This window comes from Cynocephalus volans, chromosome 11 (genome assembly GCF_027409185.1).
Source record: "Cynocephalus volans isolate mCynVol1 chromosome 11, mCynVol1.pri, whole genome shotgun sequence".
Taxonomy (NCBI): Eukaryota; Metazoa; Chordata; class Mammalia; order Dermoptera; family Cynocephalidae; genus Cynocephalus; species Cynocephalus volans.
The window spans coordinates 90864453-90880869 of NC_084470.1; the positions used below are offsets into that span (position 1 = coordinate 90864453).

Genomic DNA, 16417 nt, shown 5'->3' on the forward strand with positions numbered 1-16417 from the left:
GAGAGACATGTGAAACTTACTGAAAGTTTGGCTGCTTATCCTAACAGTGATAATCACGATTGATGTTAGCACCACAACTCAGTGGGCATTGCTCTGATCCGAAGACCATGTTATGCGCGATAGTATCTTATTTGAAGCTGACAACCTCTCAGCGATGTAAAGAGGTTGCGCCACCCCAGAGTCTCAGAACCGGGATTCTAACAATGTCTTCCAGACTCTGAGTCCAAGTTCTTTCCTGTTTCCCAAAGCTTACTTCTGGGAGAGCTAGCTGATGGCCGATGTTATGCCATAAAAGGCTCATGTGGCCATGTGAGTTTGGGAGACATCAGAGGTACATGGTGGGATAAATTCTGTTTGTGGGACACTGTGGGCTACATTTTGTGACCCCCTCTGCAAAGAGTTTCAGGATGGCAGGACTTCTCAGAGCCTTCACTGGGCTGATACTGTGGTTCTTTAAAAAAGATCACCTGGAAGGCTTGCTAAAGTCCAGAAACCTGGGTTGCAACCCCAGAGTTCTTTTCCTAGTAGGTGCGGGGTGGGGCCTGAGAGTTTGCATTTCTACCAAGTCCCCAGGTGATGCTGATGCTGTTGTGGGGCCCACTTTGAGGACCACTGCTGAAGAGTGTTAAAAACCGCCTTATATGTCAGCTCTGCAAAAATGATATCACAAATATGATATATGATGAAAGTCCGTTCTTTGGTCCTTCCTTCCTTTCTTCTTTCCTTCCTTCCTTCCTTCCTTCCTTCCTTCTTCCCTTCCTTCCTTCTTCCCTTCCTTCCTTCCTTCCTTCCTTGTTCCCTTCCTTCCTTCCTTCCTCCCTTCTTCCCTTCCTTCCTTCCTTCTTCCCTTCCTTCCTTCTTCCCTTCCTTCCTTCCTTCTTTCCTTCCTTCTTCCCTTCCTTCCTTCCTTCTTCCCTTCCTCCCTCCCTCCCTCCCTCCCTTCCTTCCTCCCTTCCTTCCTTCCTTCTTACCTCCTTCCTTCCTTCCTCCCTTCTTCCCTACTTCCTGCCTTCCTTCTTCCCTTCCTTCCTTCCTTCCTTCCTTCCTTCTCTCCTCCCTCCCTCCCTCCCTTCCTTCCTTTCTTTGTTACCTCAAGGGAGCCCACCTTTGAGAAGGCTGGACAGCTCTCTCACAGTTCCTTTCATTGTCCATGGCAAATTCTGGAAACACAGACACAGAATCTAAAACACCATTTTATATCCCACCCTGGCCGCCCCTGTCCATGACAACACTAAATCTTAGCAATCTGAGGCCCCTGGGCTCCCATTTTATTCTGCACTCAGCCTTGAGCTCACTCGGCCTTGTCTGCCTGTTACAGTGATGTCTTTTCTCTGAGGCCTCGGGAGGGGCTGCCAAGTCCTCCCACCAACCCTCCACCAAACTGCCGCCGGGGAAAGTATTGTCCACACCAGAGGAGCATCACTGCCAAAAGCCTTTTCCAAATTGCCCTTGTGGAATTTCTGCCAAGGGACCATGTTTTGAGTGAACCCCGATAACAGCAGGCCAGCCAGGTGGCGGGACACAATGCCATCTGAGCCCAACCAGTCCAAGTGGCTGGGGCTGTCCAGCTGTGCCAACTTTAATACAGTTAGCAGATCTGCAGCCCATCCCCAGCTTTCAAACCCCGCCCTTTAGATAGGCCCCACTGACAGGACAGGGTGACCTAAAATTAGCCGTGGCACATCTGTCTACTTGAGAAATGGACCCAAGAGTATAGCTGCCCACGCCTTCTTCAGAGCAGTGCTCCAAAAGTGGCATTATTCCATTGAGGTTAGGAGAGGCAGGCACCGGGGAAGTGCCCTCAGCCACCAAGTCTTCAGAGTAATTTCTCCTCATGAGGAAATGCCAAGGCAGAAAAATCCCATCCCAGTCACCAACTTGCATGCTGGCTTTCACTCAGTAAGAAGCACAGACTTTAGGTCAGTGAGGCCAATTAAAACCTGAAAATATTTAGCCTCCCTCACTTGTCCCACTGTGTATGTGTGGCTGGGGGAGGGGGAGGTGAGCTGAAAACGCGGGGAGGAAGCAGGAGAGGCAACTGTTACTGCACAGCGGGTGCTGTGCAAGGTCTCAATCTCTTCAAAGCTTTGTAACAACCAGGAAGAGAGGTTGAGGTTAGACCCATTTCACAGATAAGGAAATTGAGGCACAGCAAGGTGAATGGGCTTGCTGATGAGGGGTGGGGATCTTTCAATCCTGGGGCTTTCTGCTTCCCTGGTACTGTGGAGTCAGCCATCTGGAGGCAGAGCCCAGGCAGGGTGGGGCCAGCAGAGCAAGGCGCATGTATGTGAGTGTTAGTATTTGCTGGGGTGAGCAGCAGGGTTTACAGTAACTCACAGTCCAGCCCACTGAAGAATTTGGGAGCCTCTGATCTGTGTGCCAAGAACAAGGGAAAAACTTCCCTGCCTCACCCTACTTCCATCTGCTGTAGGTCTTGCGAACATGAAAACTTCCATGGCCTGGGAGCTGCTGACTCCAGCAACCTAGACCATTCTAGTCATAGTCCCTTAACTGCTCTGCAAGCCCTCCGCTCCCCATCTCTCCCACCTGGGTGGAAATTTAGGGGTGCCTGCCCTGTGTGGGCCATGTCTTCATGCTCTGATTGTGAACAGCTCCACCAAGCCATCTCCCAGCATCTAGAGAGCTTACTGGATATTTTCTCAGAAATTAAATATACAGGTTTACTGGGCATGGTCATTTTGTCCAGGAATTTCCTCTCTTCCCCACACCCCGAACTTGTAATTGAACAAAGGGGAAAGAAAGCCAGAATGTAGCATTTAATGTAGTCTCAGCTCTACGTATCATTCCTGCCGGGAGCCTCCCCCTCCTCTTTCCGTTCCTCACGCCGCTTCCTTTCTCTGGCCAAGCAATCGCCCCAAAGCGTCACTAGAGAGGAGAGCAAATCGAGAGAGTTGAAGGTGCTCCTCGAGTCATAAAGATGTGTTAATATGGTCCAAATTATCCACCCACCAGGACATCAGGAGCACAGTCTGGCTCCTCTGCCCCCATCTTTCCACAAGAATGCAGAGAGGAAGGACAGGAGATTTCAGTCCCCACCCTCCCACCAAAGGTCTGCCTCTCAGATGGAAACTTACAGCAGCTGGCAGCTCAGACCGACTCCAGCCCCAACAGAGGGACATATTTGTGGGCAAAGGACTTCCAAGTCTTTGTCCAAGCAGATGTTTGGCTTGTGGGCTCAGCAGGCAGGCTGGCTGGCTTCCCCACCAGCCCCACTTGGGAATTTGAAATCACCCCCAACCCCCAACTTTTGTGAGCCCCATCTGAGCTGGGGGACAGAGGGTAAGAGGCCCAGAGACAAACCAAGGGTCTTTCAGTCAGGAGAAGCCCTGCTCCCCACCCTTCTGCCTGCCGCCCACCCCAGGCACCTCTGGGCCGGGCCTGGGAGCAGCCCCACAGAATCGCCATGGTTACCAGGCTTCTCAGCATCTGCCTCCTCCTCTATAGTGGAGATATTTTAATGACATTTGAGATCTTTTTTCCAAAAAAATTCCCTTTTCTCTACTTTTTATGCTATAAATACCTTTCCGTGTTGCCACAAGCATTTTTTTTTTTCTTTTTGAGTGAACTGCATAATATCCCATTGACTAAAATAGGGGTTGGCAAACTTTTTCCATAAATGGCAGACAGTGAATATTTAAGGCTTTGCCGGCCATAGGGTCTCTGTTGCCACTCCTCAGCTTAGTACTTGTAGCACTGAACCTGCCATAGAAAATATCTGAACAGATGACCACGGCTGTGTTCTGATAAAACTTTATTTACAAAATCTGATGGTGGGCTAGATTTGGCCCACAGACAGATGCAGTTTGCTGACACCTGAGCTATCATAAAAAATAGTTTTATCTTTTTATTAATTACTTTAGTTTTATACAATTTTGTTTTCTATTATAGGTTAAGCAATAATAATGAGGAGGTGGAGGAAGATAATTATGATGATGTCATCATCTGCCATCCATTCACTATACATAGGTCGTGCTAGGACCTGTGCCAGAGATGGCACTTCTCTAACTTAATCCTAAGAATTATTCTACAAAGTATGTTATGTCCCTTTTTACAGACAAGGAAATTAAGATTTGATGTTAGAAAAGGTAAACAGTGTTTTCAGGCTTTAGGTCACAACCCATCAGTGGATAGTGCATCAATTTAGTGAACTACAACCAGATGTTTTTTCAAAAAATTGAAAAAAAAAAGAGAGAGAGAGTGTGTTTTGGGGTGGTAAATATTTTTTCTGGGAAACTTTTGTTTCAGGGATGTGTGTGTGTTTGTGTGTGTCTGTGTATTGGATCTGGACATAAAATGTATTTCTCATTGTGGATCACAGACAAAACCAAAAATTTCAAAAAACGTAAAGTTGATGAAATTGTCTAGTCCCCTACCTGCTAAGTGTGCTAAGTGGTTAAGCCAGAACTAGAACAGACTCCAGATTATGACATCTTCCATCTCCAGAGCATCGAGCAGCTCTGGGCACCATGTGCGGCCATTGCAATGGAGATGAGACAGTTAAAACTTCTCTCTACTCAGCTGTGGCCCAGGCAGCATCCTTAGGCAGGGAGCTAGTCCCTGAGCCCATGCATGTCAAAGCTGTATTTGAGAACACCCCAGACATGTTCTCTCTTACAAGTGTAGAATTTATGAGCCTTTCTGGCTCTATCTCCCCACTTTACTCCATCATGGGTGAGGGGGATTCAGTTGGGAATATGTAACATTTTACCTGGGTTGGCAGATAGCCCGTAATCAATAACCTGCCCCACAAAGAAGCATAAAGCAAAAGAGTTGGTTCACAGTAGTGACCACCACAGGTAAAGCATTTCCTATGAACTAGGGCCTGCTACATGTTACAGGTGAGGAAACTGAGGCTCAGAGAGATGGACAGTTTATCCAAGGGGTTTGCCAGTGATGAAGCCATGGTACAAACCACATTCCAAAGCCCATGACCCCAACCATTACACACCCAGTCTGCTCATTCTGCCCCTTGAGGAGCCTTGGGAAGACAACAGTGTGAGGGATCAGAACTTAAGAGAGCTAAGCATGCCAGAAATGATGTTAGGCCAGAAAAGCAAAGAAAAAAAAAACTGGGATACGTGAGGATGCAAAGCAAAGATGGCGAATGAACACCATAAGAGGAGATGGGGAGATGCTGTTTATAAATAAATTGTTGAGCGTTTGTGTTGGAAAAAACCCAGCGCCTGAATTCAAGGCCCTTGTGTTAATATTTACTGTATTGTAATAGTGAGATTTTCACAAGGCTCTCTGGGTTTAGACTGGTTAGGCCTTTGGATAGGAGCCTTCCAGAAGAAAACAGCACCATCAGGACAGAACTTCTGGAAAGCCTGAGGGAGAGATTGTTGCTGGTGTAGAAGGTTCTCTGCATCTGCTGATCCCCATCTGAAAGCCAACAGAGCTCAGTCCTTAGAGAACGTTCTTCAGCCATGTAACCCATGGCCATTGTCCTGAATCTGCTGTTGTCTGAAACACCTTGTGTTTTGGTTACTTCCATTTCAGAAGCTTTAATAACTCTGTGTGTCCACATTTAATGTTCCTGTTACCTAATACCTCATATCAAACCATCCCAAGGCATAGTGGCTTAAACCAGTAACGTCTACTTTGCTCCCACGTCAGTAGTTTGGGCAGGGCTCAGTGGGAACAGCTTGTCTCTGTCCGCTCAGCATTACTTGGAGGAGCTCGCAGCTGGGGGCTGGAGTGGTCTGAAGTTCGTTCACACATATGTTTGGCCTGGATGCTGGGAAGACACACATAGCTGGGGCTGGACCGGCAGGGCCTCCTTGGCGCTCTCCCCCCATCTCTGTGTGGTTTCTCCACATGGTCTCCCTAGCATGGAAGCTTCAGGATACTGGGACTTCTTTTCTGTAAGCTCGGGCCTCCTAAGATTTGTGTACGAGAGAGAGTGCCTGGCAGAAATTGGTAATGCCCTTATGGTGTCCTCAGAGTCATATAACCTTGCTGCTGCCACATTCTGTTCTATAGAACTGAGTCACTAAGGGGAGACCATATTAAAGGAAAGAGAATTAAAGTCCATGTTGGTTAGAAGAGAACCCAAGAATTTGCCAACATCATTTCAACACACCACGACTCAGGGAACCCCACAACCCTGCAGGGTCTTAGCTTTTGAGGCAGCTGAATCTAAAATGTTCCTCAGCTTTCACAAAGCTAGTGTTTACCAACTACAGAAGCCCCAAGGACAGAATATTCAAGATCTTTAATTTTGACCCTTTTAATTAAGAATCTTACACCATTGATAGGAACAGCGTAAAACTTCCACTAGTACAGGAGAAGCTTCACATTTATTCTACCTCTGAAAATTTTGCTCCATATCTCCTTTCCCCAGGGTGGAATAACAAGGTCGTATGGCAAATGTTGTATATTCTCATGAGCAAGTTCTGATTTGGGGTAGTTGTGAGTATGAACAAGAACTGGCTGATGTGCTAATGATCAATTACTCTCCTCTATGCCTTTGACCAGAGTCCCAGAGAACCTCTACTTGGCCATACTATCTCCTTATCAGGGGAAGTAGCCTGAGAAGGACCACATTGGGCTTTCTTAAAAATAGTCCAGAATTTAAACATTCCAGGAATTCAAATTGGCCTTTGTTGTAACTGAACCAAATTGGTGATATCATTTTTACTGAGCTTAAAAATAAGGTCATTTTTCAACGCTCTCTGACAGTGGTTCTCAAAGTCTGGCCCCCTGACCACAGCAGCATCCGCTGGGACCTTGCAAATTCTTGCACCCCACTCCAGACCTACAGAATCAGATGCTCTGGGGGAGAGGAGCAGGGATCTGTTTTAACAAGCCCCCTAGGGAATTCTGAGTCAGGCTCAAGCCTGAGAACCACTGTCCTAGAGGGGCTGGGATTAGAGAAGGAGAGGAGCAGGCTCTCCAAGCTGGGGGACTGAGCGTGGCTGGGTCTGGGCTAGTGGCAGACCATAAATAAACTCACACAACTTGATTTTCTGGCCTTGCACAGATGGAGAGAACTGATATGAGAAAAAACAAAGTTCATCAGTGGAAGGAATGACCTCCTGCTAGTTTACATGCTTGTGATATCGTGGGGAAAAAGCCTAGGCCTCCAAACCTGCCTTCAAAGTGTGTGTTTTCTTGGAAAAGTGAACTAACCCCTCTGAGTCTTAGGTTTCTAGTCTATGAGGAGGGTTGAGGTAAGGATAACAGAATATTTTAGCCAATCATTATTGAGCCCTTATAAAGTTCAATAATTCCATCATCTCACTTAATCCATGCAACAGCCCTATGATGTTTCACTGCCCCATTTGGCAGGTGAAAAAACCGAGGCACGGAGAGGTTAGGTCACTTGCCCTAGGCCACACAGCTAAGAACCCAGGCAGCCTGACACGAGATCTCCCCTCTCAACCATCCATTGCAATGTAGAAACTGTAAACCTCAGCACCAAGGATTGTGGTGGGGGATTAAGTTTGTGCGGAGAAAGAGAGGGCCAGAATCATATGGCGCAAGCAGGCTGGGCATTCTGACTCTTGGTTGCCAGCTTGTCTCTGACAGCTGAGGGACCACCAAGCTGACAGACCCAGGACAACCTCAGATGTGTCACTCTTTGAGATGACTGGGAAAAAGGCACAAAGAGTAGCTTAGGGGCAAGAAGAGAAAATTGGTTCCTGACACATGTTGACAGGGCTCATTACCCAGACATCTTGTTTTCATAAAATGACAGTGACACTATTTACTTAAAAGGGCTGGCTACTGGTAGTAATGGGGCAAGAGCCAGGACACTAGAGAGAACAGTGAGAGAAGAGACGCTCCTCAGAGGGGCTTGACAGAGCACCTTCAGAAGGATGAGAAGGTTGAGACCAAGCTCTGTGAACACGAATTTCTCTCTCTCCCTTCCTCCACACTGCCGCAGGAGTTATCTCCCTACAGTGCAAATCAGAACATCGCACTCCTCGCCTCAAGAACCAGCAATGGCTCCCCATTGCCTCCAGAGTGAAGTCCCAACCCATATCCTGGGTTCAAAGCCATCATGATCACCCCAAACTGCCTTTCTGACCTTATATCCCTCTACTTCCTTCTATGCATCACGAGAGTGCCTGCCAATGCTCCCCAGACAGATCCAGGTGCATTTATATCCCTCTCCCTTTCCCTACTTCCATGATAATTCACATCTGGAACTTTGGAGTTGGGAGCCCCACTGCTATATCATGGAGATACCCAACTGGGTGTAGTTTGGTAGACTGTTGACAGAGTAAAGCTCTCTGTATAGAAGGAAAATGGATGGAAATTTTATTCCATGAAACTTAGAAGCCAGACAGACAGAAAACTCAAACAGACCTTGCCAAAAAGTTTATAATTCCCAGCTATGCTGAAGAGATGGTGAAAATAAGTGGATGCTGATTCATCACTTATTTTGGGTTTAGACCCTCTGATGAGTTCCAGGCCAGCTGGGACTCAGTCATGTGAAGAGAAACAGGGTTTTCATTTTGGTGAAGGACTCGCCCCTTTCATTCTTGTGGACATAACTAAAACCACAAATCTACCGTGTTCTAAGAAACATTATTAGTCATGATCCAGTTCAAGATACATCCAACTAACCAAACCCATTCCTTATCTAGACATTCGTTCAGTGACTGCTGTGCTTAGGGACTGCTGTCAGTACGTGGACATTCTGTATCATTCAGTTTTCTTTCCCTAATTTTCACCACTTTAATTTTTATTTCCTCTTTGAAATACAGGAGTATATTAAGTATAAAATTAAAGTATGTAAGTTAAGAATAGTAAGGGTTTAGACTCTTAACATATGCCTTCCCATCTTTATGTGGCAAAACAAGAAATATTTCTATTTTGGCTGACATGTAGTTGATACTCAGTAAGTTAAAATTACCATCAAAAGTCAGGGTTAGAAATCATTTTGTGTAGAGGGCCAGGTAGTAAATAGTTTAGTCATTGTGAACCAAGAGCCAAAATCGATGATGTCATACAGGCTTTTTATGTAACAAGAGAGAAAACAAATTTCCATGAGATTTTTACTGATGAAAGTCAAAACAGAATAATAATTAAGCACAGTTGGGTTTTTTTGTTTGTTTGTTTTTGTTTTTGTTTTTTAATAGAGGTCTACTAATGAGAAAAATGGAATTCTTTTTGAGGAGAAGACATTTCACTTAGTTGGAAGGCAAATGTAAAGTTCATACTTAGCTTGTGGGTTATGCAAGAAAAGACAGTGTTTTTGGCTATAGGCCATACCTATATTTGACCTTATTAACGTCAAGTCTAAAGGCCACACGATGTAATAGAAAGAACTTTGGCCTTGGAGTCAGGCTTGGCCCATGAAGTCCTAGCTTTGCCTCCTACCAGCTGTGTGTTATTGAGCAAATCGCTGAATCTCTCTGAAGCCCAGTATTGCCATCCCTACGAGTGAAAAGTAAAGATTTCCCTAATAAAGAAATAGCTCCAGAAGGAGAAATAACTCTCAGGGGTTTCTGTAAGGGGCATTAATTAGTAAGGTGTGCAAAGTCCAGAGCACAGTGCTGAATGCAGACATGCCCTAAGGACACAATAGTCACTGTCATCACCATCATAGGGCTTTGAGTATCAGGGGAGGATGTCACAATGGCTCAAAAAATTTGTAGATTGAGAATGTCAAGTTCTCATCTTTAGAGGATGAGAATAATTTATGTGTGATGGTCGAGTACCTGAATAAATGAATGAACATTTAGCAACTCTCTCTGCTCCTGAGGAGTGGGCAGAAAAGAGAAATCTGACCTCCCACAGTCCAGTGCTTCCAGGCACTCTCACCCTCCTCATGAAGTCTTTATCAGAACCGAAGCTAAGGAACAACATGAATTAACATGAACCTTGTCATGGTTCCCGAGCCAGCCAGTGGAAATGTCACTCGTAGTAACAGGCAGATAAAGGAGTCCCAGATGGAAAGAAGACCAGAGGCAGCCAGAGTCTGGTTGCATTAACTACTGAGAGGCCCCCTGGGGAAGCTGTTCTCATCTCTGAGCCACTGCTGTTCCTTTGCCACGCCAGAATGCACTCTTTTGGCAGCCCTCCTAGCCCTCAGACAATTCACTGACTTCAGTCTCCCCACTGTACCCAGCTCAATTCGCATAAAAAACCGTGGACTCAAGGGCCAAAGTTTGAATCCCAGCTCTGCTTCTTGGTCGTGCCCCATAGGCAAGCTATTTCATCTCATTGAGCCTCACTTTCCTTATCTGTAAAATGGGTGCATTCCCTATGTATCTGCATCACCTACCCAGAGGATTGCTATCAGGATCAAGTAGAAATATGGCTCACTCCTAATCCCTCAACTCTCAGAGAGGCCTCTCCTGCTAAAGTGACCCCTGCCATCCACCCACCAAGTCTCTCACTCTTCATTCCCTTCCTCTGTGTTGTTGTCATAGTACTTACACTCTGTGATTAGCTCATCTGTTTACGTATTTCTTTTCTGCCTCCTCCACTCCAACATACACACAGCTCCATTCTCCCTGAGGGCTACATTATCTGTCTGGATCACTGCGGTATCCCCAGCACCTGGCACAGGGCCTGGAATGTAGTAGGTGCTCAGTAAGCATGGATGAGTCTCTGAAAGGCAGGTGTGCCTGAAAACTCCTGAGACCTGTCCACATAACTGTCTCTGGAGTCCGGCTCTCTGCTGCGCTTAGTCCAAATCTGTCTTTGGGGTACAGACAGGTGCCTCATCCTCTACTGTCTTCAGCACTCATCTGTTGTCTACCAGGTAGGAAGTATGAGGTTGTGGTCAGAAGTCTTCAAATATTCATTGCTCATCGACCATGTGCCAGGCACTGGGTATATATGAAGGCAAGCACAATCAGATGTGGCTCCTGCTCCTAGGGTGCTTCCATCTAGTGTACAGAGAACACGTATCGAACAACCACACAGAGAAAGGTAAAAAGAGAAACTAAGGTGAGGTTGATTGCCCCTGGAGGGGGGTCAGAGACGCTTTCTCAGAACAAAAGATCCTTATGTCTGAGATTCAAAGAATGAAAGGGAGTTAACCAGGCAAGCAGGAGTGGGCAGAATGTACCAGCCATTCTGAATAGCAAGTGCAAAGGTCCTGCGGCAGGGTGGAGCAGTCCTTTGTTTGGCAACTATTGATGGGGAATTTATATGGGCCAGGCACTGTAGGAGGTCTTGGTTCAGAGCAGTGGAAAAGCAACCTCTCCCTGTCCTCTGCAGCTGATCACTTAGTGGGGGAGACAGACATGAATCAAATGATCACACAAATATCCCAAAATAATGTTAGTTAACATTCACTGAGTCCAGACCGTGTGTCAAGCAGTGTTCTTCAAAGTCCTTTAGGGGCATCTGTGAGGTCAAAATCATGCATGGGTTCCAAATAATTTATGTAGAAAGTTCACCCTGCAGGAGATGAAGCACTCTTTGCATGTGGAATGCATAGTGACTTTCTTCCAAAAAGGACAGTGTGGAAAGAGGGAAAAAAGGGTCACTTTCCAGTGCAGAAACCTACAAACACTGCCTCTGCCAGGTGGCCAAGGTCAATATCGGCAATGATAAGTCATAGCAACAGTATGTACACCCTTGATAGGGTGTGAGAACAGCAATTTGCCTTCATGATCTTCCTCCCAATGTAGTCACGATAATAACATCAGAAAAATTCTGATCAAGGGACATTCTACAAAATACCTGACCAGCACTCCTCAAAACCGCAGAGGTTGCCAGAAACCAGGAAAGTCTGAGAAACTGTCACACAGCCAAGAGGAGCGTAAGGTGACAGATGACTCAATGCAATGTGGTGTCCTGGATGGGATCCTAGAATAGAAAAAGGACAGTAGGTAAAGTCTAAGAACATCTGAATAAAGTTTGAACTGTAGTTAATGTTAATTTATCAATATCGGTTATTAATGTGACAAATATACCATATTAATGTAAGATGTTAAAAACAGAGGAAACTGAGTGTGGGGTATATGGGAATTCTTGGTACAATTTTTGCAATTTTTCTGTAAATCTAGAACTATTCAAAAGTCAAAAGCTTATTAAAAAATAATTACACATGAGTAAAAGATCCATTCCAAGTGCAAGGTGGGCCAGCAGGTTTTAATACAGCCAAGTAGGAAAGGTTCATCGATGTGTTTTCAGATTCCACATTGCAGCTAACTTTAAGAAACTGCCACTTGTCAAATTTTGATGTAGTGTCAAAGAACATGGTCATCTGGGAAGGCTTCTCCAGAAGTCTTCTCCCTTCCTCTTCCAACTTTATATCATTGTGAGGCCGGATTTCCTTCATATATTTCACCCAAAACAACATAATGCAAAAAATGAAATGCAGAAGCAGCCGTGAGAATCCAGTTGTCTTCAGTGAGTCATTAAAGAGATTTGCAAAATGTAAAACAATGTATTAAATTTTTCTTCTCACTAAATTTGTTTTGGAAAATATAGTTATTTTTAGTAGCAAAATATTTGTTAACATGTTATAGACTTATTACTGTCATTTTAAATGAATTAATAAATCAATATTTAAGTTTTTCTCAGTTTTAATTTCTCTTATGATAAATATCAATATTACCCATATTTAAAAAAAACTCTGTGGGGGTCTCAGTCATTTCCCAGAGGGTTCTGAGACCAAACAATTTGAGAATCACTATGCTAAATAAATAACTTTATTTAGACCTTACGAACAACCTACTAGGTGGGCAATAGTACTATCCCACTTTGCAGATGACCAAACTGAGGAACAGAGAGGTATAGTAACTTGCCCAAGGTCACCCAGGAAGTAGAGAGGCTGGAGCTGGGATTCGAACCCATGTCACTACGCTCTTTTGACTACTTTGTATCCTTGGTCTTCCCCACCCTTCAGGTCTGTGAACTCTGCAAGGGAGTGGCCCCTGCCGACAGCCCCGTGGTCTACGCGGACAGGGCAGGCTACAGCAAGCAGTGGCATCCCACCTGCTTTGTGTGTGTCAAGTGCTCCGAGCCGCTGGTGGACCTCATCTACTTCTGGAAGGACGGCGCGCCCTGGTGTGGCCGCCATTACTGCGAGAGCGTGCGGCCCCGCTGCTCCGGCTGCGACGAGGTGAGAGCCAGAGGGGCTGGACGGGGAGGGGCACCCCCACCCCTGTGGGAAGAACCCAGAGACTGGCGGGAGTGTGCCTTTGTTGATATGTGTTCTACAGATAGGGAAACTGAAGCCAGGCTCTCAGCTTCCACGTTCTCATCTGCAAAATGGGGCTGATACTAGTTCCCAGCCATGGGGTTGTTGGGATGGGTCAGACTTAGAGTGCTGTCGAGACTGGGCCTTAGCACAACGCCTGGCACTTAGTAAGTGCTCAGGAGACCATTATAGGGGTGCACCAGGGGGCAGATTGCCCGCGCTCAAACCTGGCTCTGCATCTGTCATCATGGGGTTACCTACTCCTGTGCCTCAGTTTTATCACTTATGAAATGGGAATCAGAACAGTACTCATCCCATGGAGTTGCTATGAGGATAAATGAGATAATGCATGAAAATGCTTGGCCCGGGGTCTGACCTAGTAACTAATAACGGTAGCTGCTGTTCGTTTTATGATGATGTCATAGGATGTAATATAACAATGTAACACAATCCAATACTTTATAATAGTTAGACATGCTATGAAAGGGGTTTGAGCATCTGTCTGATACGGGTTTAGAAGAGAGCAATTCTAAGGTATATTAATGATGTCAATACTAATGATAACAGGGAGTGCTGTTTGCATGCCTTTGATGGCAGGAAACACACTACCTTCGTCTTTGGCACATATGAAGCCTAGAAATTTCTTCATATTGAGTCAGAATCTGCCTCCTACCACCTTCTGTGTATTGGTGTCCATATGAAGTTAAGACCTGGCAATCCTCTTACCTCATACCTATGTTATCAAATGTCATTAAGAAGGAAAGGGACTGTAGCAGGCCTGCCCCGTAGCCTCAAGAGGACAGCAATATACTCAGAGTATCAATTCTCCCCCATTTATTAAGGGCTTGTGGTGGGTCAGCAGTTGGCTATATACTTTATGTATAACATGCCATTTATATCTCACAGTGATCCTCCAGGGAAAGACTAACATATTTTCTGTTTTACATTTAAGGACAGTGCAACTCAGAAAGGTCAATGACAGTCATCTACACTGACTTTGTGTCAGTCACTCTTGCAAACATTTCATGTGCAGCAGCTCAGTTAGCACTCATAAAACTCTATGGGATGGGAGTGTTTGTATCCCCATTTTACAGATGTGGAAACTGAGGCACAGGGAGATTAAGTAATTTGCCCAAAGTCACGATGCCAGTAAATATGTAGTGAAAACTCGTACCTGGTTCCTGTTTGACTCCAAAACCAGTATGCTAGTCTTCTCTTTTTGAGCCTCAGGGATTCTTGTCACATGTGTATTCCCAAGTGTCACTTTATTCCAAGCCCGTGACCCTCTATGTTCTTGCTCTTGAAGACTGGCCATTGGCAGCTTATTTGTCGTTAAGCTGTCTTCACCAGGGTGTATAATCCCATCTCTGAACACAACTGGATGCTGGGTTTGTCCCAGACAGTATCACAGATGCTAGATAAGTAAAACCTGCCTATGGCAGAGGGTTTTTGTTTTTTGTTTTTTGTTTTTTCCCACCTAAGGAGCTAAGATGTAACCATGACCCTTGCCAAATGCTGTACTTACTGCCTCAGATTTATGTCACGCTTCTCCACTGAGGCATTTAAAGGACAAAATAAGAATGGGATGGGATGAACTACAATCCTTTAACTTGTCCTAGGTGCTCTGTCTCTGTGTAGGGACAGAGCCTGAGTTATGCCTTTCTTCTGCTCCCTTCCTTAGATAATATTCTCAGAGGACTACCAGCGTGTGGAAGACCTGGCCTGGCACCGAAAGCACTTTATCTGTGAGGGCTGCGAGCAGCTGCTGAGTGGCCGGGCATACATCATCACCAAGGGTCAGCTCCTGTGCCCCACCTGCAGCAAGTCCAAACGCTCCTGAAGGGCTGCCCACTCACAGCCACAATCCACAGGATCCCACCAGGAAGGAGAGCCAGGTGTGCTGAGGCCATCCTGAGGGTCTGACACGACAGCCAGCAGGCAACATAAACAGTGATTTTTTTTTTCCAGTGGGAATATATACATATATATATTCTAGGTTGGGTGGTGGTAGATCCTTGAGGGTCAGTAGTTGCAAAACCAGAAATGTTCTAAGAAGTCTTAGGGTGGAGTTATTCTTGTTTTTGTTGTTGTTTCCCAGCTACAACCAACTAAGGACACAAATGGCATCCCTCAAGGGGCTCTAGGAGGAATTTTCCAGAATGCAATTCTGAGTGATCGAATCACATAGCAGTAGAATGTGCATGCTTTTGCGTGGACAGGGGAGCTCCTCCAGGAGCAGGCTGGGTCCCAGCTTTCACTTGTGGCCTCTTTTTCAAATGGAATTTGAATTTCAAATAAACAACTGTTTTGGCATGATAAACATATCAATAAAAGTTTTGTGAGTTCCACATACACCCTTATCTAATTATTTACACAATGACAGTAACTTTGCCATTCATTTGGCCCCATGAGCCTGAATGCTGGTGACAACAGAAAATACTGTAAATGCTAATGAGCCTCTTCACTGATGTCTCTCATCAGACTTCCACTGGAAGTATAGGTCCTTGGGGCAGAATCCCCCCATCCCTCCTCCCTGTTCCAGAGACTCCCAGGCCACTGATGGAAACATGTGTGTCTCATTTTGTGGTAAACCAAAATGTGGTCCCCTGGGAACTTATGAGGTGCTCTTTAGCTAGGGGCCCACCCCAGCTGTCCTCAGAGCCCAAGCAGGTAATGAACAAACTCTCTGCGCGTAAGACCAGGTGGAGTGCTGAGGAGTGGCCCCTACACTCAACCAGTGAGTGCCACATGGGACATAGTGACCATTGTGGGCAGATCTTTAAAACTATGGGATTTTTATGAGAAATATCTCCGTTTTTAAATGTTGTCCACTGAACACTGAATGAACCAAGTAGAATAGATCTTTGGGCCAGATTTGATCTCCCTTTTATGGCTCTAATCATTTTCAGCCCTCAAATTAATTTCCTTCCGACAATTTCAAAGTAAAAACGTATCTTCTACTGGGGATGTGAGGATGAAAAGACACAGGTGCTAGGAGCTCACACTCCGTCACTGATGGTCTTCCTTCTTAAACTTCCCTTCTGTTCCCAAGTTTCTTTAATTTTGCCATCCACATTTTGTTCTCACCATTTCTTATCTACAATACCCCCTTTCATCTGCTTTCAAGTCTGACCAAAGCTATCACATTGTCCTCCTACAGCGGTGGTTTTCTGCTTCCAGCTCCTCTCCCCAGCCACCCTCAGTGTCCCTGTCATGTCCATCTTCTTGAAGATGAGCTTCGAGCATGTCGTCTCCCTCACCCAACCCCCATGGCACCCCACT

General features: G+C 45.6%; 1 protein-coding gene across 1 annotated transcript in view; it reads left to right on the forward strand.

The window, feature by feature from the left end:
* The window catches only part of LMCD1 (LIM and cysteine rich domains 1), a 61168-nt gene extending 45681 nt beyond the window's left edge, over positions 1-15487 (forward strand). Inside the window, exons 5-6 of the mRNA XM_063114681.1 lie at positions 12842-13057; positions 14817-15487. Of these exons, the coding sequence (XP_062970751.1) occupies positions 12842-13057; positions 14817-14975 (375 nt within the window). The 3' untranslated portion in view covers positions 14976-15487. The remainder of the gene's footprint in view (positions 1-12841; positions 13058-14816) is intronic.
* The last annotated feature ends 930 nt before the right edge of the window (positions 15488-16417 follow it).